General features: G+C 41.9%; 1 protein-coding gene across 6 annotated transcripts in view; it reads right to left on the bottom strand.

Annotated features, from left to right (window-relative positions):
• Nucleotides 1-12,584, bottom strand: part of Tet2 (tet methylcytosine dioxygenase 2) — an 81,460-nt gene that overhangs the window by 14,011 nt on the left and 54,865 nt on the right. For 4 of the 6 annotated variants that reach the window (XM_006501283.4, XM_006501286.4, XM_011240068.3 and 1 more), the window contains exons 3-7: nt 7,825-11,030; nt 5,552-5,630; nt 3,647-3,740; nt 2,446-2,654; nt 1,655-1,678 (exon numbers count right to left, since the gene is read on the bottom strand). In XM_006501283.4, coding sequence (XP_006501346.1) covers nt 1,655-1,678; nt 2,446-2,654; nt 3,647-3,740; nt 5,552-5,630; nt 7,825-10,984 — 3,566 coding nt within the window. In that variant the 5' untranslated portion in view covers nt 10,985-11,030. The remainder of the gene's footprint in view (nt 1-1,654; nt 1,679-2,445; nt 2,655-3,646; nt 3,741-5,551; nt 5,631-7,824; nt 11,031-12,584) is intronic. The other 2 variants (XM_006501287.4, NM_001040400.2) reach the window with 1 other exon arrangement.

Genomic DNA, 12,584 nt, shown 5'->3' on the forward strand with positions numbered 1-12,584 from the left:
TACACCCCTAGAAAAATCCCAAATAGCTAATAATCCTAAATAGAAGAGAGCACAGCTGTATCATAACTAATTTCAAATTATACTACAGAGCCATAGTAACAAACCATCATGGTACTTTAGAATAAGAGGATCTAGGAATAAACCAGAGTTACAGCCAGCTGACTTTTGATAAAGATATCAAGTTACAAATTTGAGACATAATGCCTGAATAATCCACATGCAGTAGAAGTAGATCCCTATCACCGCACACTATGGACACAAGTGGAGAGACAAGGGACAAGTCCCCCTGCAGCTCTCATCTCCAGAGGTGCTACCCACATTACAGTCGGTCAACCCACCTCAACTAACCCTAGCTATAGAAATCTCCTCAGAGGCATGCCCAGGAATGTGTCCAACCTGAGTCTAGATCTTGTCAAGTTGACAGTCATGAGGTAGTAATAACGGAGATTTCATGGCCCCAGAAATCTTATGTGGGGGAAAGTCTTTAGCAAATACACTTATAAGGACCAAATGTAAGATATTTAAAGAACTACAGAAACTCAATACGGAAAAAAAAAAAAGCTCAAATTATCCAGTCAATAAATAGGCTAGTGAACTGAAGGGACAGGAAATAAATGACCAACAATTATTTGAATGTGTTAAGCACCAGGGAAATAGACATTAGTACTGCTTTAAGATTACATATCACTGGAGTCAAAATGACTTAAGGGAAACAAATGAAAGCAATGCTGTTGATGATGTGGGCAAAGAGGAGCATATATGTATATATACATTACAGGCCAGAATGTGAACTTATGCCACTGCTGGAGAAGTCAGTGTGGATGCTCCTCAAATAGAATCTAAAAAGAACTGTCACTCTATAGCTATCCCACACTTAGTATCATTTAGATTGTGGCTTACTTTAAACGCGGTCATCTTTAGTTCCATTCATTTTCCTGAAAATAATTTCACTTTACTCAGGTTCAAAATGTGGATGCATCCTGTTTTTCTTTATCTATCTATCTGTTAGTAGTGGACATCTGTTTCATTTTCTAGCTTATAGGCATAAGCATGTTTGTGCTTCCCTAAGTTATTTTTCTAGCTCACTAGCACTTTAGAGCCTGAAGCCTGCCCTGAGACTCTACGGTAAGAAGAGTGAGTTCTTCAGCAAAGTGTGCCAATGTGCCTTCACTTTTAAATGTACATACACACACCTTTAGCAGAATGAACAAGATAAACGGATAATCTGAAGAGTCTTTACAGTTAAAACCGGTCATCAGAAGTGTACAAGTCATAGGTGAGGAAGTGAATGAGCCATTTGAATTAATCAGTAAGTGAACTGAAGAGCAGATCGTGAGTTTTTGTTTTTGGAGTTTTTTTTTTTTTTTTGATCAAACTTGTCAAAAGCAAATCAGTTTCAAATAGGAGTTATGGATACCTGTATAATACAACCAAGACTGAGGAACTAAGGAACAGATATGATTAGCAGTGAGATTGGTGAATGTGGCCAGGATTCTTTGTGACCCCAGGAAATGAATCTGTGTGGTTAGTGGTTAGGTAGATTTTAAAAGTACAAACTGTAAATTATTTTTAGACCAACTGTGAGAAAATGTGTCAGGAGAACCTTCGTGTGCTAACATCATGCATGAATTCACAGTAGAGGAATAAAACGAACCTGGGTGGTGATTGCTTTTTCTTCCTGCAAAGGGGAGAAAGTTAACCCAACAAACAGTAAACGATATGTACTAACTACCCAGCAATAACGTACGGAGCAGCAGTGAAAAGGGAAGAAAGTGTGACCTACAGGAATAATGAATTAGAATAAATGGAACAATAATTTCAATTTCTACAGAACTTTTATGAATCTCGAAATTACAGATTAAAAGTTAATGATCAGGGCTGGTGAGATGGCTCACTGCTTAAGAGCACTGACTGCTCTTCCAAAGGACCTGAGTTCAAATCCCAGCAACCACGTGGTGGCTTACAACCATCCATAATGAGATCTCTTCTGATGTGTCTGAAGACAGCAACAGTGTACTTAGATATAATAATAAATCTTTGGGCCGAGCAAGCAGGGCCAGAGTGAGCTGAAGTCCTGAATTCAATTCCCAGCAACCACATGATGGCTCACAACCATTTGTACAGCTACAGTGTACTCATATACATAAGATAAATGAATAAATCTTAAAAAAAGTCAATGACTCGAATCCCAAAATGGTATCTTACTAAAATGGTAGCCACATTAGTATGGAGTTTCCAAGTTGGCATAAGAACTAGAATAGAAATGGTAAAACCAAATCCACCTAGATCTTACCAGAAATGGCTCCGGAACATGACTCCCTATGGTTGAAGTGGACCTTAATAAGCATTCACAGTCCTGACTATGAAATAAACACGTGACCCCTGCTTTATCAATATACAAATTCAAGCCCCTCTGGAGAACGGGAAAGGTCTAAACCCACTTACGTTTCATTCTGAGAACAGCGACGGTTGGTGCATATGCCACACTTGCCCAAGATATCTGTAAGTTCTGAGTAGAGTTCTGATGCGAGTAGCTTTGGGATTCCGTCCCACAACATGATGGCAATTACCATCACCGCCGTCTCACATGTGTGATTAGGTCGCACTCGTACCAAACACAGTAGTTTCTCCTCCTCACTCGATCTCCGATATACCTGTGTGGATCAACAATCCACCCAAACAGCCCCACCCACCCAAACAGAACAAGGGTCAATCGGAGCCAATACGGGCATATGCATAGCTTTCATATCTGGATCAAAATTACCAACTGCAATTCCTCTTTTATTGCCCAGCTATAGAGTGGGAACCTAACCAACTGTGAAAAAAAGAAGAAAGAAAGAAGAAAAAAGAAAAAGAGAGAGAGAAATAAAGAAAGAAAGAAAGAAAGAAAGAAAGAAAGAAAGGAAGAAAGGAAGGAAAGAAGGAAGGAAGGAAGGAAGGAAGGAAAAGAAAGAAAGGAAAAAGAAGAAAGAAGAGAGAGAGAGAGAGAGAGAGAGAGAGAGAGAGAGAGAGAGAGAGAGAGGAAGGAAGGAAAGAAGGAAGGGTACAAAATTACTCATCAATGGTTTAGCAGACCATACCTGGTACAGTGGACAGTTAAATGTAACCTCCTATAGTAAGAACTACAGGAAAGACATGCAAGGTCTTAGCTGAAGGCTTTCTTTAAGCGGCTTAAGTGGCACTACAAATACTAACCTGTTGTTTAAGATTAAAAACTGTTTCTTCGCAGTCTAAGGACTATTCTTTAGACAGTGGTTTGACCTTCCTCTAGCTGTGCCTCTTTAATACAGTTCATTGCTCCTTCATAGCTGTAATCCTGCTACTGTTATGAATAATAATGCAAATATCCATGTCTTTCAATCATCTCGGGTGACCCCTGCGAAAAAGTCATTACTTTTACACAAGGGGTCACAACCCACAGTTGAGAACCACTGCTTTTGACCTCAAAATTATTTCAGTTTAATGGTTTCTTCATGATTTCAGAACCCTTCTGCCTTTAGAACACAAGGGTACACATAGTATATATATGCTTCTTCAAACTGTCAATGCTCTTTGGCAAGAATTGGGCAAACCAGTTACTAAGGTTAGAGAAATGAGGAGAAATGATTGAGCCCGAAGACCAAGATCACACACAAGGCAAACTTACCCATTTAGCAATAGGACATCCCTGAGAGCTCTTGCCTTCTTTACCAGTATATATGACTTTTTCAATCCTAATAGCTTTACCCTTCTCTCCATACCTTAAAGAAACACATACTATTATTAGATGACTTCAAGAAGCAATCAAGCCATTTGGACATTTAAGTGGTTTTTTTTTCCCCTTCAACCACATATAAATAAAGGGTTTAATTTACTTAAAAAAAAATTGTTGGGAGCTGGAGAGATGGCTCAGTGGTTAAGAGCACTGACTGCTCTTCCTGAGGTCCTGAGTTCAATTCCCAGCAACCACATGGTGGCTCACAACCATCTGTAATGGGATCTGATGCCCTCTTCTAGTGTGTCTGAAGACAGCTACAGTGTAGTCATATACATTAAAAAAATAAAATCTTAAAAAAAAAAATATTGTTTTTCCCTGGGCATGTCCAGACCCTGACGGAAGCAGCTACATTCCCATTCCGGACAGGGCTGTCTTTGTGTCACTGAGCCATACTAGCTAGCTACAGCCTGTGGAGAATTGTCACCAACAGCTCCCCAGCTGCCTCATGTTAATTCAATCAGCAAGAAGCCTGTACACCTGACGACAGTTCAGACTCTGAGGCGAACGATTAAAGTTTAAAAGGTCGCATGCCATTGTAATACCGAAAAGAAACCTCATGATTCATCATTCCTGATGCCATCTCATCTGTTTAATAAAGCTGTATTTCACTCACAGCTCATATTTAATGGGCCAATTTAAAAAAAAAAATGGTCTAAGCCAAGAGTAATACACAATAGTCTTAAGTCTTTTCTTCAGCATCCAAGTACATCAGAAATGACCATGGATTTTTCTGTAATTATATGGTGGATGAAAAGTATTGGGAAAGATATTTCCATATACAAAGTATAAAATGAGTTTGCTAAATTCAATTCTTGAAACAATTTGATTTTCATCCTTTACTAAATTTATCTTACAGCCTGGATAATTGTAAGTTTTTAGAAAGCTTGTGTGTGGGAATTTGTTTTTTGTTTGTTGTTGTTGTTTTTGCTTTCTCTGTGTAGCTCTGGCTGTCCTGCAACTCACTCTGTAGACCAGGCTGGCCTCCATCTCAGAAATCCGCCTGCCTCTGCCTCGCAAAAGCTTGTGTTTCTAAAGACATCTGGCCAAAAGCTAGTATCCAGCTATCTTGGAAAAGTTAGAACTGCAGAAACAGATTGTATTCTTGGTGTGCCAAAGTGCTGTATAGTGTTCACAAAAGAAAACTGGGTAGCTCTGGCAGGGTACCATGGCTGGGGGTGAGCTATGTGGTGAATTTCTACATAATAACTTTGTAAAGCACATGATTTGAAAATAAAGCCAAGAATATTGTATACTGCCCCTACAATGCAAATATATTTTAAAAGCAACTCTGCTAATGGCCCAGATCCCTTCGTTCAGACCTCAGTCCATAAGAAAAGCTGATTCAACATACAGAAATGAAACATAAATACCCCGGACTGACAGTTTTCAAGGCTTTCAGAAGAAAGTGAAGTCTCTCAGTCAGTAAGAGAAACAACTCATTCGCAAAGCTAACTCAGTGGTGTTCCAGTCATTTCTTCTTGGACACACCATCAAGTAAGTAGGAGAGAGCCAAGTGAGGTCACACTTTGTAACCTGTGCCAGCACTCTCATGCAGGTTGATTTGTTTGTGCCTGGGTTTTCTAGCATCCATGTGCCAGCGGAGTGACTATTTGTCCTGTCAAATATTGTGACTGTAGTGAATACTGCAGTGTATTGGGTTGGCAACCCTGGAATAGCTAATCCTACTGATAATTACTTGATTTACACTTGTTTACTGTGCTGTGTGGGAGACTGGAAAAACTGCTGTATACAGAGGGTAAACATTAAGCTGCCCTGTGCCTTTGAGTTAATTACCTTTCTTCCATGAGTGTTCTAATAGCTGCCACATCAGGACCAGCTCCTAGATGGGTATAATAAGGAGCTTCATCTTTGTCTGTTGAGATAATAGAAGATTATTTTAGACTTCAATTATACCAAATATTAAGGCTACATCCACACAGATTATTCTCCAGCTGTATATTAATGGCCCTAAGTAACTTTAATTTTTTCTTTAAATTAAAGTACATTGATGGTTTGTTCTATTAGAAAATGTGCAAAGCCAAGTAATACATACTATTGGAAATACATACTATATTTCAAGATATAGGACCAAACAATAAAGAAATTAAAATATATTATATGTAAGCAGGAAAAAAAAGCTTTTTTTGGTTGGGTTTTTAATGAGTTCTGTTTCCTTAGGGGATATGGGGCTGTATAGATATTTTGCCAGATCTTGATTTAACTTTGTGGAATCTGTCTAGAATATCATCCATTTCATCTATATCTTCCAGTTTTGTTGCATAGACAGGTTGTTCAATAGAATAGAATTGAAGATCCAGAAATAAAACTACACACTTATGGACACTTGATCTTGGACAAAGAAGCCAAAACCATCCAGTGGAAAAAAGACAACATTTTCAATTGATGGTGGTCAATATGTAAAAAATGAAAAGATTCATATTTGTCACCTTGTAAAAAGCTCAAGTCCAAGTGGATCAAGGTCTTCAACATAAAACCAGATACACTGTATCTAATAGAAGAGAAAATGGGAAAGAACCTTGAACTCGTGGGCATGGGGTTGGGGGTGGGGGTGATTTCCTATACAGAACTCCAATGGCTCAGGCTCTAAGATCAAAAATTGATAAATGGGAACTCATCAAACTGAAAATCTTCTGTAAGACAAAGGACATAATCAGTCAATAGGACAAATCAGCAACCTATAGATGGGGAAAAATTTTTCACTAACCCCACATCTGTTAGAGGGCTAATATCCTAAATATATAAAAGAAGCTAACCTTCAAAAAAAAACAAAACCCAAACAACCTAATAAAAAATATGGGGTATAGAACTAAACTGAGAATTTACGACAGAGAAACACTTAAAGAAGTGGTCAAAGTCCTTGGTCATCAGGAACTCTAAATCAAAATGATCCATTCCACCGAACACCAATCACCTTAGGTGACTGCATATGGTGGTGAGGATGTGGAGAAAGAGGAACATCCCTCCATTGCCAGTGGGATTGTGAACTGGTACAACCACGCTGGAAATCAATCTGGCAGTTCCTCAGAAAAACTGGAAGTAGATCTACCTGAACACCCAGCTATACCACTCCTAGGCATATACCCAAAAGATGCCCCACCTTGCCACAAGACCACATACTCAACTATACTCATAGCTGCCTTATTTGTGATAGCCAGAAGCTGGAAACAACTGAGATGCCCCACAATAGAAGAATGGATACAGAAAATGTGATTAATTTTACACAATAGAATGCTATATTCAGCTATCAATGAGGACATCATGAGTTTTGCAGGCAAACAGATGGAACAAGAAAATATCATTCTTGAGGTATCTCAGACCCAAAAGGTTCACAAACCAAAGGGACCAAGTGAGGCTGCCTCAATCAATCTCACTTGGGAGATAGAAGAAAAGTAGAGAGCTGTGGGGAGGGAACTGGGTAAGAGGATAGGGGGAGGGGCAGAGTAAAGGGGAAGATGATCAGGTATTAGAGGGAGGGGGCATAAGTGAAGCTCCAAGTTCCAGCAGATGTGGGAGGTAGGGGAATCTCAAGACTCAAAGACCTTAGATGAAATGCCCAACAGTGGGAGAGGAAACTTGAAGAATCTACCTTCAGTAGAAAGTCAGAGCAGCAAGTGGAGGGATGGGGTTGCCATCCCTGTCAAAAAACTCTGACACAGAATTGTTCCTGTCTCAAAGGACTGCAGAGACAGGAATGGAGAAGAACCTGAGGTAAAGGAGATCCAATGACAGGCCCAAATTGTGATCCATATCAATGGGAGGCTCCAAGACCTCCCTGATGCTATGGAGTGCTTACAGACAGGAACCTTGCCTGGCTGCCTTCTGAGGCCTTGAATGACTTGATTCCTCAGGGGGGTGGGGAGGCCTGGTGGTGTGTGGAGTTAGATGGGAGTGTACTTTTGTAGGGTGATGACTGGACTGTAAAAAGATTAAAAGATTAAAAAAAAAAAAAGAAAAATGGATCCCAGACTCCAGCTTAAGAAAGAAGCAACACACATGAAGATGACTAGCTAACTCTGGCAAACACCATGTATGTTACTGGCATGTACCTGGATTGCATCCTTCACATTTGCCATTCTGACTTTGTTCACCAGGAGTATCTGATTCTGAAACATCGTCGAGAACAGAACAATCTGTGCTTTTGGTTGCTTGAGGCTCTGCAGCTCGGGCGTGGTTCTCCGATTCTGCAGCCTGGATATCTGTTGGCACTTTCACGTGTTTCTGTGACTTGAGAGTCAGAGCCTTATAGTCACAGAGTGACTTGAGCTGAAACTGCTTCAGGTGCTGTTCCATGGTCTCAATGATGCTCTTTGGCTGCCCATTGTCACGGCTTGGAGAGGAGATCTCTTGCTTTATCCTGCTGGACATATTTTCTTGTGGCGGTGACAAGGGGTATCTATAGGAAGAAGGTTTGGATACAGGCTCAGTCTTGATTGGCCTAAGCATCTGGTTATGACCAGGCTGGGATTGCTGTGTTTGCTGCTGTTCTTGCTTCTGTAAGAGAAGCCACCTTAAGGCAGCGTGCTTCTGAGTGTCCTTCTGAGGAGGGGTCTGTGTCTGACTTCCTCCTTGCTCAGGCACAGGGAGTGCCTTTGCTTCATTATGCACCAAATACCTCTGTTGAGCTGCCTCAGCTGGTGGGGCTGGAGACTCACCCTGGCTTCTGTCCTTAAGCCCCTGTAGAGACGAAGCTTGCTGAGGCTTCTGCGCTTGTTCCTGAAAGCACCGGTGAACGTCCTGATTTGGGGTCACATTATTCGGGAAATACTGCATGTTCTGCAGGTTTGAGGTCTTACTTCCTACGGGATGTAGAGCTTGTTCCCGCTCACAAGCCGGGTGTGTGTCATTTGAAGGGAGAATCTGTAAGTTGCTCGAATTTGGTGTTAAGATCTTCGAATAAGGAAAATTTTTATTTATATTTTGTACTTGCTCCAACCCCCCTTGGGTATTATTGTGAGTTTGGAAATTACTTGATTTGGAGTACTGATTTCCGACACAAAAGCTTTCTTCCACTTTAATCTGGCCAAAGCACGAGCCTTCTCTTTGCTTATCATTGCTACCTTGGAGATGAGAGAAAGTCTGAGGCATTTGCTCTTTATTCTTCCTCTGTAACTGCTGCTGCTGCTGCTGCTGGCAGATTTGAGGGAAATTTGAGTTCTGGGATGCTGGTGTTTGTGATGCCTGCGTCTGAGGAGTATGTTGTAAAAAGCCTGATAACCGTTGAGTCTCTGTGGCCTGTTGACTCAAATGCTTATCACTGGAGGGATTTACTCTTTGCTGGAAATGATACTGAGGAACGCTCGGTGCTTGCGGGTGAGCCTCAGATGACGGATCTGTCCTGGGGATGCACTCCTGGTATAAAGCTTTCTGGAACTGAAGATGTTGGTCCCCCATACCTGGAGACGGTCCTTGGTTCACTTGCACTTGGTACATTTGTGCCTTCTGCTCTGGCTGGGCTGTTTTCTGGAGGTAAGGTAGCCTTTGGAATCCTCCTGGCATGTTGACATTGCCAGTGGACTGTTTGGAGCTCATCTGATTGACAGGGCCGGTCTGAGAGTGGAGGACTGAGTGCAAGGATATATCCTTGCGTTTTGTCTGATGGAGTGCTTCATGCAAATTCGGGGCTTTCAGTTCTATCCAGCCAGGTGCTGCCTGTACAGAGCCTTGCGTTTGTTTCCCGTTTGCATCCTTCGGAATCTCTTGCTCCCTGTGCCCCATCAGGTATTGGCTATGTTCTTGTAAACCTCCACTGTGGCCATGATTTGGCAGGTAATACATGAGATATTCTGACATTTTTCTTGACTTTTCAGGGCTCGGTGAGCCACAATCATTCTGATGCTGTTCTGGAAGCATCAAGGGGGGGTTGGGTGTATGTACAGATGGATTCAGACTCTGGCTAGATGATGTCTTGGGTTGATGGTCTATTTTCCCTTCCCTTAAAAGAGTTCGGTTGCTTCGGTTGGGGTAGTCATGGTGTTCTTCCAAAGCTACATCATTTAGAGCGCCTTTTCCTTCTAAAGGAGGCTGAAGAACAAGACGGGGAGCAAGAAGTGATTGTGACGGTGGGGTCACAGTAGTGGGAGAGATGGAATCTTTAGGGAACTTCGAGCTTTGCCTGAAGTAAGCACCATTGGTTTCCTTTTGCTTTGAATACTGTTCAGAGCTGCCATGCGAAGCTTGCAAATTCCGGTCGGAACTAGGATAGTATTCTTCAGCAAATAGCTCCATGCTTCCTTGGATGGTTTTGTTTTCTGCACGAGATGGGCCTATGTCCAAAGCTGACTTTTGTTGGTGTTCTGCTTTCTGAAAAGGACAGGTACCTGGTACTATAGCTGGTTTACTGGCATTATCAGCATCACAGGCCTTAGTCACCATTGCAGCTGGCTCTGGAGGCAGCTGCAAGCTTGAGGTCTGGGAGAAATTGATCTGCGCTGAGGTAAGCGATGGTTGAGGGATCTCGTGGGACAACTCGATAGCAGCCTGACTGCTAGGGGTGTTTACATGAGATGCGGTACTCTGCACGGCAATGGAGACACAATCTGGATAACACTGTGTTTTTTCCAGGAGTTCACCACGTGTGTTCTCCTCAGAATGGGCAGAAACTGTAGCACCATTAGGCATTAGCACAATCTTGTTTTTAAGTAATGTAACGCTCCTGCCTTTTTCCCCTTCCTGCTCGTTGAGAACCTGAATTTCAACTCCATTGTAGTTCCGTGTTGGGAAAGCATCTGCACCTGAACTTTCCTGGGTGGTCGAGGTCACGGGCTCTCCATTATCACTTAGTCCGGAGACATTTGGCTGACGGCTGCTTTTACCGTGGTTTCTTTCTTGGCTTTCCTCGAAGATATTGCTTTCTCCCTTAGCTTTTTGGTCTAGTTTCAATATCTTGTTTGGATGGAGCCCAGAGAGAGATGGTTCACTGACTGTGCGTTTTATCCCTCCATTCTGTAAGCACCTGGAATACCCTCTGTCTTCATGTGGACTCTCATGACTGCTCTGGCTGCCTTTCATGTGGGATATTCCATAACAGCTTTGGGAAGATTGCCACTTGGTGTCTCCATTTACTTCTGGATGAGGTCTCTCTGCTAACGGGCTTCCATTCTGGAGTTTGACAGCCAGAGGTTCTGTATGGCTGATGGGAGAAGGTGGTGCTATCAGGAATGGACTCAGTCTGGTGCCCTCAGCATGGGTGGTTCTGTCCTGTTCCATCAGGCTTGCTTCGGGGCCATCCACAAGGCTGCCCTTTGAATGAATCCTAAAGACACAGAAAAAAGTAAAGACACAGCATTACAGTTACACCAATACCTAGATCTAGCAAGCAGATGCTGATTTTCATCTTTAGCTACTCTTGTCTTCCCTGCATGGAGCAAAGGAACAATGGGATGAATCCCAGATGTTTATACCTCCCCAGTAACTCATATCAGAGAAAAATCCTTTTCTTTAGCCCTTGCTGAGCTATCATGCTGCTTCCTGTGTGATCCTGGAATCATCTCCATTATTGCTGGATCGGCTCTCTTATCTCATAATCCCCAGAACAGCTTCTGAAACTGGACCCTCAAGTTCTTCAAGGCTACCTCCAATTTGTTATCTATCAGAAGATCAGAAACAATGTTCTAGAGTCTAATTCTGGTATCTTTTCCTCTTTACCATACTTGATTGGCTCTGGCAGGCCTGTAGCAATTCTTTAACAAATTCTTTAACAGGGACTCTCGGTTCATGTCAGTGCTGCCAGTGGATACTGTGTGGTGATGGGGTGAAAGGTACGGCTTAAGAAAACCCAGAAACCCCTGAACTAGGGATGTGACAGTGTGAGGTGAATCCTGCAGCGTGCAGGAAACTCTCCTCAGGTTCAGCATTCAGTTTGAAACAAATACACACACCTCCGACCATCTTCAAGGGTGCCACTTCTAGGTGATTTCTCCACAGATGCAGGTGAAATGATTCAACACGTAAGGACACGTGTCACAAATGCTGATGAGTTGAGTTTGATTCCCCCCAGTATCCACATGAGAAGGGTGAACTCCTACAAATTGTCCCCTGAGCCCTACATGCCTGTCATGGCACCCATGTATGTATGTATGTATGTATGTATGTATGTATGTATGTATATATGTATGTATACACACACACACACAGAGGACAAGTAAATGTAATTTTAAACCATGCAAAACCTATCAATTGGTCTCAGATGCAAATATGCATCTACCCTATTTTTCAGTTTATAGTCTAGCAATGACATCCATGTTGAGGGGCTAATCCAGTTCACTTGCCCAAATGTACACTCTCTCACACACACACACACACACACACACACACACACACACACATACACACACACACACGCACGTACACACCTACAGAATAAAAACAAATGTTTAGATCGTAATACTTCTCTACTCATCTAGTTATGTTTTTGTCCCACCATTTCTTTAAAGGTATTCACAGTAGGGAAGGGCACTATTGGTCTGGACTAAAATGGTGTTATGTTAGATTAATATTTACCTACTTTAGACCAGACAAATGAAGCAGAGGAGTAATAGAGAAATGCTGAATAGCAACACTGAGGTTATTACATTTACCAGGACATGGATTTTTACACTTTGAATTCCAACATAGGCAGGAGGATCTGAGTTCTATGACAGCTTGGTCTATACTGAGTTCCAGGCCATCTAGAGCTTTACAGTGAGACCCTGCCTCAATAGTAAGACTGTGTACATGTGTCAATGAAGAGAACCAAGTGAAATGCTGTCATGGTTTAAAGATTGAGTAAAGTATAAAAAAAAAAACCCACAAAAGTAAGTATAGCTTC

Source organism: Mus musculus, chromosome 3, assembly GCF_000001635.26.
Source record: "Mus musculus strain C57BL/6J chromosome 3, GRCm38.p6 C57BL/6J".
NCBI lineage: Eukaryota > Metazoa > Chordata > Mammalia > Rodentia > Muridae > Mus > Mus musculus.